This window comes from Mustela putorius, unplaced genomic scaffold, assembly GCF_011764305.1.
Source record: "Mustela putorius furo isolate JIRA1106 unplaced genomic scaffold, ASM1176430v1.1 tig00003987_pilon_pilon_pilon, whole genome shotgun sequence".
Classification (NCBI taxonomy): domain Eukaryota; kingdom Metazoa; phylum Chordata; class Mammalia; order Carnivora; family Mustelidae; genus Mustela; species Mustela putorius.
Window position 1 is genome coordinate 4,222,373 of NW_025422126.1, and position 15,968 is coordinate 4,238,340.

General features: G+C 58.4%; 1 protein-coding gene across 2 annotated transcripts in view; it reads left to right on the forward strand.

The window, feature by feature from the left end:
- Positions 1-1,139: 1,139 nt before the first annotated feature.
- The window catches only part of ARHGEF17 (Rho guanine nucleotide exchange factor 17), a 54,447-nt gene continuing 39,618 nt past the window's right edge, over positions 1,140-15,968 (forward strand). For both annotated transcript variants that reach the window (XM_004768218.3, XM_045071516.1), the window contains exon 1: positions 1,140-4,325. In XM_004768218.3, coding sequence (XP_004768275.2) covers positions 1,140-4,325 — 3,186 coding nt within the window. The remainder of the gene's footprint in view (positions 4,326-15,968) is intronic.

Genomic DNA, 15,968 nt, shown 5'->3' on the forward strand with positions numbered 1-15,968 from the left:
ATGGGGAGCTGGAAACGTGAGGGCGGGTGGGGGCGTGGCCACAAAGGGTGGAGCACCTGGGGCGACGTGGGAGGGTCCGAGCCGGACGCGACGCCGAGGTAAGAGGGGCGGGGCCTTTGGGGCAGCGGGCAGCTGGACCTGGTCTCTGCGACCGTAGCATTCCCGGCGGAGGGCCGGGTGGGGGGCGTGGCCTGGGCGGGGTGGAGGGGTGGGGCAGGGAGCCGCAGGCGCCCAGGTCCGCCCGCGGCGCTCCCTACTCCCCCTGGCGGCGAGTCCCGCCCCTTTCCTGCGGGGAGAGTGTTTCTGGGTGTACCTGAAAGTCTGTGTATACCAGTTTATGGGTCGAAGGTTCCATGTCTGAGTTCCTTTGGCCGAAGGTGTTACGGTGCAGAAGCGTCTGAACCGCAGTCGGTGTGCATCCCCGGCTTATGTCGGCGCAGCTGACCACTCTAAGAGGTTTCGTGCGTTGGAGCAAGTCCTTGGAGGAGCAGTTTGGCGATGGGTTCCAGAAGGGATCCTCTGAGGGTCGCTTCGGTCTACATGTGCTCAAGCAGTCTTGTTTCTCCTTCGACTCCTCCCCGATTCCCTCCCCACCCCCCCAAATCCCGATTCCCAGTCTTGCGCGCGCCCGGAGCCCACCCCCTCTTTTGGGCGCCAGGCCCCGCCTCCCGCCCCCTTTCCTCAACCACAAAGTTTATTTGCAACAAAAGGGAGCGCGGAGCGAGCAGCCAAGAGGGAGGGAGCGGGAGCTGGAGCGGGAGCGCGAGGGGAGGCAGGCAGGCCGGCTGGCGGGCACGGAGCCGTGGAACAGAGCACTGGGATCCTGCCCGGACCGGGCCGGGCCGCGATGCTCCGAATCGCACCGGCAGAAGAGGGGGCCGGTCCCGGAGGTCGGCGCTGAGGCAGGAGGGACCACGCTGGATGGAGCCGATGCCGCCCGCGGCCTCAGAAACTTGAGCGGCGGCAGATAAACCTCTGCTTGAGTCTCTGCGCCCTCTCCCAGCAAACCCCCTCACACTGCTGCTGCAGAACCCAGGCCTTCGGACCCCGGCTGCTGCGCTCCTTTGGGGCGAGGGCGCGGGGGGGGGGGTTGGCCGCGGCTCCCCGAGGCCAGCCCCCCCAGAGTGAGTGCTGCCACCATGGCGGACGGGGCGCCCCGGTCCCCGCTCTATCGCAGCGTCTCGTTCAAGCTGCTGGAACGCTGGAGCGGCGGGCCCGGGCCGAGGGAGGAGGCCACGGACACCCCCGGGCTGCGGCGCCGCGCCTCGTGCCGGCCCGCCGCATCCGTCCCGGGCCAGCCCTCCCGGCGCGTGTCCAAACTGGCGTCGGGGCCCCCGGCCGCCCCCGCGCAGCCGCGCCAGCTCCGCAGCCTCTCGCCGTCGGTGCGCCAGCTCTCTCGGCGCTTCGACGCGCCGCGTCTGGACCACGACCACGCGGGGACCCGAGACGGGGGCGTCTCCCCCGGGGCCGCAGAAGAAGCGGCGGAGGGCGCGGCGCGCGGGGCCTGGCCCAGCGTCACCGAGATGCGCAAGCTCTTCGGCGGCCCTGGCTCCAGGCGGCCCAGTGCGGACTCCGAGGCCTCGAGTACGCCCAGCCCCGACGGTGCGGTGTGGGAGCCCCCGGCCCGCGAACCCCGGCAACCACCGACGCCACCTCCTCGGACGTGCTTCCCCCTGGCGGGCCTGCGTTCTGCGCGGCCGCTGCCCGGCCCAGGGACCGAGGGGAGGAGGCGGCGGCAGCAGCAGCAACAGGAGCGGGCGCAGCGTCCGGCGGATGGTTTACATTCTTGGCATAGCTTCTCCCAACCGCAGGCCGGGGCCCGGGCCTCCTGCTCCTCCTCCATCGCCTCCTCCTATCCTGTCAGCCGCGGCCGGGCTGCCAGCTCCAGCGAGGAGGAAGAGGAGGTCCCGCCGCCTCCCGGGGAGCAGAGTCCGGCCTACCACGGAGGCCACTCCTCGGGCAGTGACGAGGACCAAGACGGTGAGGGCGGCCACAGTTGGGGTGGGAGGCCGGGACCCAGGCCTGGAAGCTCCCTCTTGGACAAGGACTGTAGGCCGGACAGTTATGGGTTAAACCTGGGCAGCATGGATTCAGCTGGGGGAGCCAGGAGTCCCGAGGCCCCCCAATCTCCAAGAGCTTGTAGTGAGGAAGGAGCCCGAGAGTGGGGTACTGGCTTGCCTCCCTGTGGACCAGGTCCCCAGGAGGGACTCCGGCCGGTGTCTGACACTGTGGGGGGGACCTTCCGCGTGGCCAAAGTGAACTTCCCTGCATACCTAGCCAGCCCAGCAGGGTCCCGTGGTAGCAGCCGTTATTCCAGCACGGAGACCCTCAAGGATGAGGACCCATGGGCTAATCGGGGTTCTGGGGGCTGGGGCATGTACCGCTCCCCTAGCTTCGGAGCTGGAGAGGGGCTCCTAAGGCCTCAGCCTCGGAGCCGCACCAAGGGACCTGTGGGCACCACCAGGGCATTGAGAGATGGAGGACTGGAGCTGGACAAGAGCCGGCAGCGAAAGTCCCTGTCAAATCCAGATATTGCCTCAGAGACCCTGACGCTGCTCAGTTTCCTTCGCTCAGACCTTTCCGAACTGAGGGTCCGAAAGCCCGGTGGGCGCCCCAATGACCTCGGCAGTGGCCCTTTAGACGGCAGAGACTCACCATCAGCAGGTGGCCCCGGGGCACAGCTTGGACCCACACCTGCTCCAGCCCCAGCATCACCTGGCATCCGCCCCACACTCAAAGACTTGACTGCCACCCTGCGGAGGGCAAAGTCTTTTACCTGCTCTGAGAAGCCTGTGGCCCGCCGCCCATCGCGCACCAGTACCCTGAAGCCCAGCTCCTCTGAGCTTCTGCTGGCAGGCCCAAGTACTGAGGAGGACCCACTGCCCTTGGTGGTCCAGGATCAGTATGTACAAGAGGCCCGTCAGGTTTTTGAGAAGATCCAGCGAATGGGTGCCCAGCAGGATGACGGAAGTGATGTCCCTTCTGGAAGCCTTGACTGGGTAGGAGACATGACCCAGGGGCAGCGGTCCCAGGAGGAGCTTTCTGGTCCCGAGTCTAGTCTGACAGACGAGGGCATTGGGGCGGACCCTGAGCCTCTTGTTTCAGCCTTCTGTAGCCTGGGTACCACAGGGGTATGGCGACCCCTTTCCTCATCCTCAGCCCAGACCAACCACTATGGCCCTGGGGCTGAAGATGGTCTGGGAGGGTGGGCCCTGGTGTCCCCTGATACCCCTCCCACATCAGGTGCCCTCCGACGGAGACGCAAAGTCCCTCCTTCAGGGCCTGGTGGGACTGACCTGAGCAATGGGGAGGCCGGCGAGGCCTACCGGTCTCTGAGTGACCCAATTCCACAGCGCCACCGGGCTGCCACCTCCGAGGAGCCCTCTGGGTTCTCTGTGGATAGCAACCTTTTGGGTTCGCTAAGCCCCAAGACAGGGCTTCCAGCAGCCCCAGCTGTGGACGAGGGTCTGACCAGTGGCCACAGTGACTGGTCTGTGGGCAGTGAAGAGAGCAAGGGTTATGAGGAGGTAATTCAGAATATTGTTCAGGGGCCTGGTGCCTTGGGGCGAGTGGTGGATGACAGGGTTGCTGGCAAAGGCCCCAAGAAGAAATCTCTGAGTGACCCCAGCCGCCGTGGGGAGCTGACCGGGCCTGGACTTGAGGGCCCCGGAGGGGAGCCCATCCGAGAAGTTGAGCCCATGCTGCCTCCATCTAGCAGTGAGCCCATTCTTGCAGAGCGGCGGGCAGAACCAGAAGAGCCCAGTCCTGCCAGGGGCCGGGCACAGTCTGAGAGGGCCCTACCCAAGACCCCACCTGCCTCCTCCACTGCCCACCGTGACTTCCATCTTGACCCTAAACTGGCTGATGTTCTGTCCCCACGGCTTATCCGGCGGGGTTCCAAGAAGCGCCCAGCCCGGAGCAGTCATCAGGAACTACAGAGAGAGGAAGGCAACGAGAACCAGACTAGCAGCCTGTCTCGGGCCCGGCCATCCTCCAAACACATTCGCCACGCAAGTGTGCCTGCCACCTTCACACCTATCATGGTGCCTGAGCCTCCGACTTCTGCCGGCCCCCCTGTAGCTGTGCCAGAGCCCGTGGGCTTTCCTGCTAGAGCCCACACCGCACTGCAGGCGCCGTCACTTGAGGATGTCACTAAGCAGTATATGCTGACCCTCCACACTGGCGAGGTTCCTGCCCCAGGACCTGTGGATATGCCCTGCTTGACCCCTGCTGCAGTGCCTTCTGCTGAGGCCAAGCCCCCTGAGGCAGCCCGGGCCCCAGATGAACCTGCCCCAGCCAGCAAGTGCTGCAGCAAGCCACAGGTGGTGAGTCCTTTGTGGGGGGCTCTGGAGGGAGAGGCAACGAAGGCCACGGGAGCTGACTTCCTCAGGAGCCTTTTGAGTGTGCTCATTGGGTCGGCGCCCTGGTCTGAGGGCGCTTCCCTGGTCCTGGGAGTACTCAGGTAGTTTTAAGGGTGTTAATGACACAGGGCTCCTGTCTACTCAGGCCCCGAAGTCTTCTGCCAGGGCTGATGAAGAAGGTTCTTGCCTGCTTCGCAGTGTTCTGGGTGATAATTACAAAGGGTTCTAATCTAGGCCTTTAGCTGTTTCTCAGGGACTGCTTTTACAGATTCTATCTGGTTCTTTTTTATAAATACACAAGGACGTGTGAGTCTTTCTTGAGTCATACTGTGCTATCGGCCAGACCCTTTGTAGGATATTAGGGCTTGGAGCCCACAGCTGAGACAGGTTTGTACTTCCTATTGTGGCTCTCCTTTGGCAGATTGAAATGTGGGATTGTCCCCGAGCCTGGGAGAATTGGAGAGAGGGACAGCTGTTACTTTACGGAGGAGCAGAAAAGACTCTACAAAGGACTCTGGTGGCCCCGGCCTTTCTCTGTACCTCTACTTCTGCATCTGGGAAAGAAGGGGCCTGTGGGCAGGGTCCCTAAGCCTTCGTCCAGCTGTTGCTGCCCAGATTAGGGAGTTCACAGGTTGGACTTGAGGCGTCCTTGGTACCTGAGGTCTGCCGGTGCCTCTTCTGATTAAAGCAAGGACTTGCACGGGAGAGCAGGGACCAAGAAGAAGCTGCTCAAGCCTAGCGGACAGAGGCTTGGAGAAAGTTGGGGAGGGTCTCCAGCTCCCACAGGAGGGTTGCCTCTGCACTGGCCCCCCATCCTCCAACTTCGGTCTCTCCCTGCCCACCACCCCCTTCCTAGTGACTCTGAAATGTTTCCCCCTTCCTCTGCCAGACCCCAAGTTCTTGGGGACTCCATCTTTCTGAGGCCCCCACTTCTGCCTTCAGATGTCCCTGGAGTGTTGGCTGTGGGTTCAGATAGGTTCTGGGCTCCGCGATGGCCCAGCACCTGTCCTGGAAGCTCGGTTTTAGGTTTTGGGTTCTGGGTCTAGTGTGGGGATGGTTCAAGTTATTTCATCCACGGCCTGCATGCCCACTGTTTTCCCTGCCCGTGCGAAGGGCCTGGAAACCCTAAAGCCTGGACTGATTTGGTCACTCCCAGTTCCCAGCACTCTCACAGCCCCTCTGAACTCTTTCTTTGTGTCTCTTTCTTTTTCTCTGTTTCCCCCTCATCCTGGCTCTGGTGTCTCTCACGGAGGCCACAGAGAGAGCCAGCAGGCAGGGAGTGGGGAAAGGGGAAATTTTGGACCAGTCTTCCTCGAGAGAACCTGGTGGGACAGCTGCGATGCCCGAACTCCAGTGCCTGTTGTCAGTGGAACACGGGTGGGGGAGGGCAAAAGAAAGAGCAGCTCCTGCCAGGGCCCCTTCCCCAGCTGTCTCTCCCATAGCATTATCTCCTCGGGGGGGCCTTGAAGCTAAATTAGGGAAGAAGGCAGGAATGAACCAGGGACCCAGGGAAACTATGGGAAGGGGTTGCTCCTAAGAAGAAGCATTGAGACCCAGAGAGGAGATGGGAGGTTTTGCAGAATTGGCTTTTGGTCTGCCTCCCTTCATGTCGTCCACCTGTCCCCCAACTTTAGGGAGAAGCTTAGCCCCCTCCACCCCCGGAGGGCTATGAGGTGGGGCATACGGGCCCCATAATACCAACTTCTCCCTGTCCTCAACAGAGCTGCTCTCCAGCCTCCAAACCTTAGCCCTGTCTAGTTCTCCCATCTTTCTAGGCCTAGCTTGATGTTCCCTCTTGCCTCGGAGAGGAGAGAACTAGTAAGTCTATATTTGGAAGAGCAGGGTTTGAGCCATGGCTCCAGATCTCTGTGTGGCCTAGGATCCATCACATCCCTGCTCCATTCCTCACTTTCCCCTTCTGTAAAATGGGGATAATGGTTTCTGTCTGGCAGGCTCTTGTCAGGTGAGTGGGCGGTATGACCACTCCCTCCCTAGGAACAGGAGAGAGGGGGTGGAAAAACAGGCTCCACTGCCCCCGCTGCTTCTCAGTGACTAGTTGTGGCCTTTCCTCCCTGCCCCCTCCTGGTTTCTGAGCACTAGGCTGGGCACTCTGAGCCTCAGTATTACCAGGTGGACTTGAACTGGCTCAAAAGAGAATCACTATCCCCTAATTCCCCAAACCCCTCATAAAACTGGAAGTTCTCCTGTCTGCTAGCCCAAATCCCTTCTGCTGCCCCCTTCCTTCTGCCTCCAGGAAGATGGGGAGCAGCTCTTCACCCCCTCCGTATGGCCTCCATGGAAGAGACAATGTTCCCTTGTTTCGGGCCTGGGGCTCCAGTCACGCTCCCTGGGCTGTGGGTGGAGATGGTGTGGTGTGAGCTCCAGAATAAGAAGGGAAGAGAAGAGGCTTTCACACTTTGCTGATGAAGCAGAAACCAGGCTGAACCCAGCCAGGGGCAAACAAGAGAGCCCCAGGAGTGGGGGAGGGCAGAGGTGGCCTCTGACCCAACCCTAGGCTCTGGGGAGTCCCTCAAACTCAGGTCTCTCCCAACCCAGAATCTGCATTTGCCCTCTGCATGGCATGTCCTCATTGTGAGCAGGTGGCCTGGGCACCCAGGCCCGGCTCAACCTCTGACTCACTCTGAGACCCGGGCAGAGTCACCTTGGGCTTCGATTTTCCTATCTGCGCAGTGGGATGTTAGACAGCCTGGTCTTTGAAGCTCTGAGAGAGAACAGCCGGCAGAATGGTCAAGGGAAACAGGAAGCGTTGGAGTGTTGTTGGAAGAGAAAGGCAACTCTGTGCAACAGCTGTGAGAACCTAGGAGCCCAGGGAATGAGGACTAGCTCGTGGTCATTTTATTCTCTGAACACCTGCTTGCGTTTCTGCTGGGACCAAGCAGAGCTGTTGGAGCCTCCATGCCCTGCTCCTGCCACACACCTTGTCATTGCCACTTAGAACCACAGTAGCCTGGGTGATAGACTCTTCCTTCCAGGGCTTCCCCTACCCTGGTCCTAGAGTACAGAGTCTTATAGCCTAGTCTTCTGCCCCCAGGTGCTGATACCCCTTGACAGATGTAGCCCAGAACAGGAAATGGCCTGTGTCTCAGAATCACAGATGGATCGACTCTCAGAATTTTAGCATACTGCAATAGCAGTAACAGTGGCTAACATTTATTAAGTACTTACTGTATGCCAGATACTCTGAACGTTTCATTCTTAGAATGGCAAGCTGGTAGATTCCCGCTGAGTCCTAGAATGTCAGTATCTTAGACGTGAAGGAACCCAGGTGATCCCTGTTTCTTGGTGGAATTGGCCTGCCATCTAAGTAATGGGGACAGGGTCGGGGAAAGTCAGGGGGTGTCCTTTGCATACCCCTAATGGCCTGAACATCTTCCTGGTGGTTATTTAATTCACTGGGATCTGGGGGTGTGTTGGAAAGGACTTTAAGACTCAGAAAGGAGGATGCTGGGTCTAAGGTCACACAATAAGGCAAGGCATGCCAGGCCCAAGCACCAACCCCCTGTCCTGGCAGATACGCCCTCCACCCCCAGCTTGCCTAGCCAGCTCCCTGCCTTGCTGAGGAAGGCCTGGGTTGCAGCTCTTCATCACCTTTCTTCTCTCTGTGTCCCCTTAGCAGGGAACCCATGGGGGTGGGGGTTCTCTCCTCTCCCTCCTTGGCTCTTTGCTGTGATTTTTCCATGGAAACTGGTTCTGGGAGGGGAGACAGTCAGGACATTTGGAGTTCTGAGCTGTACCAAATATCTATAATTAAAAATCTTGTCACCCAGTAGGAGGGTGGGATGGGGAGGACAGGCAGAGGGCTGTCCCTCTTATTCCCTGCTCCCCTACTCCTTCCTAAGGGGCCCCGGACTACTGGAGGGAGTACAGTCCAGAAATGGGTTGCCCGCCCCCACAAACATGGAAGACTTGGGGGATGGGCCAGAGTTGAGTCTGACATTTATCCCCCACATTTCTGAATCCAGCTGGGTTTGGGGATGATCTGGGCTGTTGCTAATCCTGTCCCCAGCACCCTCCCAGAGTAGGGACTTGCCCCTCCTGCTTCCTGCCCCTCCCCCCCTCCCCACATCTGTGATCTCAGGCTACATATGGTGCCTAGCAGCAGATGGAGGCACCCCCAGCCCTGGGGAACCAGACACTCGGAGAGTTCAGAATCTAGAAGCAGCCAAAGGGGACTCTAGAATGGTGAGGAATCGACCTAAGGGCTGGCAGGGGAGACTTCCTGGAGGAGGTTATGCCTGGAGCCTGGCCTTGAAAAAACTAAGAGTTTTCAAGGCCAGGTGGGTGACCCTTGATAGAGCAATGCATTCATCCATTTAACAGATACTGAGTTCCCAGATAGTGCCAGGCACTCTCCCAGGTCCTGGGGATACAGTAACCAGCAAAACAAAGGCCTGGCCTCATGGAGCTTCCAGGCTAATGAGGAAGCCTGTGTGTCAATGGATACATTATGTGTCGGAGAGATGGGGCTAGGGAGAAAGAAAGCAGGTTAAGGGAGTAGAGACTGACAGGGAGGGAGTATTAGCTTAGATCAAGAGGTCTGGGAAAGCCTGTCTCAAAAAGTGAGATCTGAGCAGAGACCTGGAAAAAGTGAGAGAGCAAGCAAGGTAGCTGTTTCTGAGAGGGAACATTCTGGGCAGAGAACAGCAAGTGCAAAAGTCCTGAGGTAGAAGTGTTGGAGAAATTACCCCCAGGACTGTGTGGTTGGAGCAAAGCAGAAATGAGGTCAGAGAGGTAAAGGGAGGGTGGGAGTAGATCAGGCTGGAGGTAGATGTCATAGGCCAATAAGAGGACTCCAGCATTACTGGAAGTGAGATGGGGTAGGCACTTCGGGAAGGTTCTGAGCAGAGCAGTGACCTGATCGGAGTTAGGCTTTCATAGGTCTGCTCTGGCTGCAGGCGCCTAGGGTGGAAGCAGGGAGGCTGGTAAGGAGGTCCCTGGATAATCTGGGTTAAGAGCTGCTGGTGGCTTCAGCTAGAGTGAGGTGGGGGAATAGTGGGTTTCTGCTGCAGCCCATAGGATTTTGTGAGGGCCTGGACCCCAGCATTCAAGGTGAACACAGAGCTACTGAGGCTCTCATAGCTGGGCAGTATGCGAGGGATTGATTAGGGTGGGGAGGGGGGAGTTGATCAAGCCCTCAGAGTGTCATGGGGTGGTAGACTACACTGACTGCCCCCCTGCAGAAACACACTGGCTGGGCTCCAAGAGCAGGAGGGTGGAACCACCATAGGGCCCTCGTGAGGATAGCAACAGTGCCATGTCCTATTGGTGTCTCTTCTAGAGCCACAATGACACCCATCAGCTCCAACTTGCGTATCTCCTGGGACAGGGAGCTCCCGCCACCCTAAGGTAACTCTGTCCCTCCCATCTGGTCTCCTAGGCAGGTGGGCATTGCCCTGGACCCAGTATATGGATGAAGAAGCAGGTCCAGAGTAGACAGAGGTTTACCTAATTCCCTATGGCTCAAGTATGGGATTTCGCCCCAGGTATCCTGACACCCAGGCCATACATTGGCCCCACAGAGTTCCCACTGAGCAGAGTTGGCTAGAATGGCGGAGTAGGGTGGGGGAAGGGGGAGCCCATGTTTCCCAGAAAGGCTTGAAGCCCTGCCGTGCTTGTTGGGAAATGTGCCCAGGCAGCCTGGCGCCTCGCTGGCAGGCCCTAAAACAGGGGCTCTGGGTCCCCTGGGAAGCAGGAGCCTATTGGAGCCAATGCCCCCGCCTTGGGAGTTGAGGCTCTCCTCCCACTTCCAGCTCAAGCCTCTGGGGCATTCCAGGGGTGGACCCAGGCAGAGGACAGCTGCCAGGCTGCCAGACCCTGGGCAGTGAGTGAGCCCCAGCTGATGACATGCAGGGGCCTGGGGCCCCAGCCAGGATATCTGAGCTCCCAGCGGGGTGTCCACAACCACCCCCTCCAGTAGCCAGGGTCACCAGGGATGACTTGGTGGAGCACATGGAGGTCTGCACTAGGGGTCAGGAGATGGGGTCCAGCCTTAGCCTCTCCAGTTTCCTGCGTGTGGCTTTAAGCAAGTCGCTTCCCCTCAGAGCCACAAATTCCTCCATGCTCTTGGACCCCAGGATGGAAACTCTCCCCCTATCCCAGGGCTGGTGGGAGATGCTCTAGCTTCCCTGAGCAGGTCTCAATTTGTAGACTGAAGAGCTGGAATTAAGTGGCTGAGGAGACTGAGGCTGAGTGGGGCTGGGCCTCACTAGGTTTGGCCCCCGAGGCCTTGCCCTTGCCACTGGTGGCTGCTCTGGCCTCCACCACACACACATGTGAGGCCTCTCCCCATACAGGTGGCAGGCTGTGGGGCTCAGGCTGGGGCCTAGCCGGGATTTTTAAAACTCTGTCCTGGGCCTGGGGCTGTCACGTGGCTCTGAGACACTCCGGAAGAGACCGGGAGAGCCTGAGGGGGAGGCTAGTCAGCACCTGAGGTCAGAGGGACTGTAGTGGATTCCAGTCCGGGATGGTGAATGGGTGGTGTATTTGCTTCCCATTGCTGCTGTGGCAAATTACTACACATTTAGGACTTAAAACAATACAAATACTGTCTTACGGTTCTGGAGGTCAGAAGAAAAGGGTTTCAATGTGCTAAGAGTTAAGGTGTTAGTAGGGCTGGGTTTCTTCTGGAAGCTTTAGGGGAAAACCTGTTTCCTTGCTTTTGGCAGCTTATGGTGTCTGTGGGCACTTCTTGCATTGTGACCCCTTCCTCTTCTTCAAAGCCAGCAGCATGGCACCTTCAAATCTTTTTCTCACCCTGTACGTCCTGCCGCCCTCTTGTCAGGCCCCGGTGATCACTTTAGACCCACACGGATCATCCAGGATAATTTCTTCCTCTCCAGATCCGTACTCTGCAAAGTCCCTTTTGCCACGTAAGGTAACATATTCATGGTTCCAGGGATTAGGACATGGACATCCTTGGGAGCCATTATTCTGCCTACCACAGGTCGGAGAGGGGCCAGGCTGTCAGTCCCTGAGATCCAGAGTTCCCAGGAGGTGCTGGGCACGATGCGGAGCTTATGAGCACAGGCCTACTGCATCTGTCCCACACTAGGTTCTTCCCAGGGTCATTTGTCATCTGTCATTCGTTCATTCTGCGGTCAGTTGTTGAGTCCCTTAGGGGGCAGTGGGGACACACAGGGAAAGCTTGGACACCATCCCTGCCTGACAATGCTTTTCAACAAGGGTCCTTGTCCCCTGAGGTGGGTGGGATCCACTGGGTGACTGAGCCCTGGCCTGATGAGAAAGGGACAAAAGTGTCTGTAGGTCTTACGGGTGGGCTTGGCTTTTAGGGGCAGCTGGCCCTGAGCTTGCTGACCAAAAACTGGGATGAAGCAGCTTCCAGGAGGCGCCGTTGGCAGGGCCGTTCAGAGCCAGGGCAAAGAGGGAAGGTGAGGGTCTAGGAAGGGAGTGGGAATCCCATCTCCGTGGAGCTGCCCTAGGTGGAGCTCGGGCAGATGGGGAGGAGCCGCATACTGGGGATTGGTGACCCTGGTGCCGTGGGACCAGAGGACCTGTCAGGCCACTTCATGCCCTGAGAGACCGAAGCACTTCCTGTGGAGGGCAGGAGCGTGACCCGGATCCTTTCTTCCCCGAGGCTGCTTTGGGACCAGGGCAAGCATATAGAGACTCCTCAGCACTGTCGCCTCGATCCACAGGGATTATTGTTCAGATTAACTGGAATCCTGCTAAGAGGGCTTAGCACATAGTGAGTGCTCAAGGAGCGTTAGTTCCTCCCTTCATGACTGAGAGGCAAGGCGCTAAGATTCTAAGATTCTAATAGACACTGACTCCAGCATGCTCAGGTTCCCGGCATCCCTCTCCAGCTTAAAGCAGATGACAGAGCTCTGGGCAGGCGGGCAGGTGGGGTACTGACTAGGTAGGTTTGGTGGCCCAGCAGCCCCGGCCTTTGGAGATGGGAGGTGGGCAGAGGAGAGGGCTGGGTATTTGGGTGGAATCAAGTACCCAGTGTCCTTGCTCTTCTCTCTAGCTCCCCCTCTGGCTTTGTTGCCACCAGCCCCAACCTGGGAGGCTAAGCAGAGCCCTCTCTGGTCAAAGCCCTAGACCCACTGGAACCAGCCTCCGAAACAGGGCTCAGTGGCTTCTCCTAGCCAGGGAGTCTGAGGATCCATCCATGTGCCTGGTGGGCTTCAGAACAATGAAGGTTAACATCTCAGAGTAGACTCTGGCTCCCTCACTGCATGAAAACACAAGTCATTTCATCTTAGTGCAGAGCCTCAGTGTCCCACGCTGTCAGCCCAGGACCCCGGGTTTAGAAGCTCTCAGAACAGTGACTACTTTAAGAGCATGTGCTTTCGAGATTGCTAGTTCAGAGTGTAGAATCTGGTATCTTGCGCTTTCAGGATGAAGGATTCGTTTTTTTCCAGGAGTCCATACCTCTTAGCTTGATTTTGTTCATGCATTTGAGATGTTCTGAGATTCTGGGGCCAAGGAGAGGGGGGGCAGGTCCTGGGCCAGTGGGGTTGTGGGGGGGGCAGGCAGACTGTGTTGGAGGGAGCCAGCGCCAGGTTGGTGTCTGTTTCCTGTTTATTGGTTCCCAGAGGGTGAGCAGGCCCTGCCCCAGAGCAGCAAGGAGCTGGAGGGAGGGAGGCGGGGTGTCCTGGCTGCCAGCCAGCCAGCCAGCCCCACAGTTCAGCCTCCTGGGACTGCTGAGACCCCTCCCCCTGAGCCCCCTTAGACAAACATCCAGTCCTTTCCCAGGACAGGGCACTGGAGGTCAAGGAGCAGATGTGGAAGGGAAGGCTGGAAGGACAGGAAGGGACCCTTCCCCCCAAAAAATCCTACTGACTCCATCTTTCTTGGCTGCCTGTGTCACTGAAGTCTCACTTCTGGTTTCTCACTGTCCCCTTCTGCCTTCTGTCTCCCTGGGAGGGGCGGGGTGTGGTGTGATGGTAAGATAGCCAACTTCGTGGGAGGCCAGGAGGCAGGAGGAGGAAGAAGAGGGATAGGGCCCTTGGTCCCAAGAAGTCCACCTGGAAAGATCTTTAGAAACCAGCTGTGTCAGGATGCCTGGGTGGCTCAGGCGATTAAGTGTCTGCCTTTGGCTCAGGTCATGATCCCGGGGTCCTGGGATCCGGACGCACATCTCGCACATTGAGCTCCTTACTCAGCAGGGAGCCTGCTTCTCCCTCTGCCTGCTATTCCTGCTGCTTGTGCTGTCCCTGTCTCTCATCCCAAAGAAAGAAAGAAAGAAGGAAGGAAGGAGGGAAGGAAGGAAGGAAGGAAAACCTTAAAGAAAGAAAACCTTAAAGAAAGAAAGAAAGAGAGAGAAACCAGCTGTCAGCTATGTCTTCTAACCATCCCTCAACCCAGCATTATTCAGAGGGTAAACTGATGGCCAGCAAGGGCAGGGGTCTTCCCTAAGGCCGAGACATAGTGGACCAGGCACCTCACTGCTGTTCCAGCCTCACACTTGGATTGCTGCATGTAAGGGGCCACTGGGAATTCTCGAGACGGGATGGCATGGGTCACTCGGCATTTTAGGGAGTCGGGCTGAACCAGGCAGGAAAAAGAAGCCTCCATATGTGTCTGCAGAGAGGTCCCCGTTTGACCGGAGCACCCAGGGAGAGGTTGTGTGAGCGGGCGCCAGGCTGAAGGCTGGAAGTGCCAAGTTAAATGGGCCGGGCTTTGTCCTGTGGGCAGTGGGGAGCCATGGAAGGTTAGAAGCCAAGGAGGAGCATTGCCAGATGGACACATTAAAAAACATCCTCTGGTTGTGGACTGGAGAAAGCAAGAGATGAGAAGCCCGAGCTAAGGGGTACAGGTGATGCAGGGATGGAATAAAAAGGACTTACTAGGGAGATCATTTGGAGGTAAAAACTGACAACTTAAATTTAGGCTCAGGGGCCCTACCAGAAAGCAGCATGAGGGGAGCGGGGCTGCCTCCCTTGTTGCAGTTCGAGAATAGGGCAGTGGGACAGAATGCATGGTCACCTAAGTCATCCCCCTGCCTCACGGTTGAATGTTTCTCTGCGTTTCCAGAAGGGGAAGGGAGCTCTGAACCAGCTCAGGTCCATGTCTCTGTGCCTCATTTGCTTCCTGTCTAACTTCAGTACCTCCTGTTCCAGCAGAAGTGCCTGCTTCTCAGTGGGGTCACCAGAGAAGAGCAGAGCTCCAGGCTACACCCCCAGTCCCACTACCTCTGGGACTGGCCTGGGTGGGGAGCTTGGGTGGAGGGGTGGGCAGGAGCAGGCCTGTGCTGCTTTGCTAGCTATGACCCAAGACCAGTCACTCAGTCTCAGTCTCCCTTCTGTGAAGTGGGAATCCCAGATGTGGCAGAGTCCAGGAAAGCTCTGGACTGTGCAGGCTCTTAGGAGCTGGGGGTGGAGTTACTGGTGGGTAGACAGGAAGGCCACCTTGCTAGCAGTGCTCACGTGGGTCCTGTAGTCAGAGACAAAGTATCCGTATGATATATGTACCACCAACCCCAAGACCAGTGCTGTTCTCTCGCCCTGCAGTCCTGGAAGCCTTCCTGGAGGAGAGTAGGCTGTAGAGAGAGGAGTAACTCAGATTTGGGGCCTGATCTGAGGCCGTTTCCTCATCAGATGCCTAAGTAATCTTCTAGCTCCTCGCTGCACCCTGGTCCTCCTCTCCCTTCCTCCTGGACCAGAGCTTTCAGGCTTCTCCCCAAGGCCAGCGGGGGCGGTGCCTGGGGCGGGTGAGGAATTTCCGAGGGAACAGCTAAATTCAGCCCTGGCTAAAAATAGTCCTCGGCCTGGCCCCAAGGCTAGAGGGGGAAGAGGAGGAGGAGGAGGAGCAGGAGGGCAGGGCAGGCCCTTATCCTGCCTGCCCCACCCCTTCACCTGGACCCAGGGCCTGGGCTGCAAGCTGCCTCCTCCCTCCTCACTCACACCAGGCCTTTCCCTCACTGGGGCTTTCTTCTCTCCTCCCTCCTTTGTTCCTCTCCCTGCCCTCCTCCCCCAGCCTCGCCCCTACTGGCTGTCTCTTGTCCCTGTATCTCCCCGCCTCTGACAGAGCCAGACAGAGGCTGGTGGCCAGGACCAGGACTTCAGAAGAGGGCCTTGTGTAGGGAGGTGCCCCCTTGGTATCCTAGCCTGCGTGTCAGGTATCACCTCCCCTCCACCAGCAGCTGATTGCAACCCCTCTCTTCTGGGGCAGGAGTATAGTGGACGACAGACCTCAAAGGTTCGGAGATGTGGAGATGTGGGTGGGGCCCCCGGTTCACCCCGTGGCCTGGTACATGGTTCTGGTCAGGCGGCCCCACCCTTGCCAAACCCTGCTGTTCCTGGCACACAGGGCATCAAAACACATGTATTAAACAAATAATGTGGAGGGAGTGGGGAAGGCAGGAGGAGGAGAGCTGGGGCTGGCCCTTGGGGGAATTCCCAGGCTGCTCAGAGCTCTTCCCACCACCCATGTCCAGCCCTGTATGGGCTCTGCCCTGGAGATGGCAGGCCTGAGCACCCAGGCAGGTGAGAGCTGGCAGATGGGCAAAGGTACTGTCCCAAGCCAGTACCAAGTAGGGGTGGAGGTGTGGTGGGAACTGGACGCTGAGGCCCAGGGAAGGTGAGATTCCTAGCTCAGATTGCAGAGCTCAGGAGAGAGCTG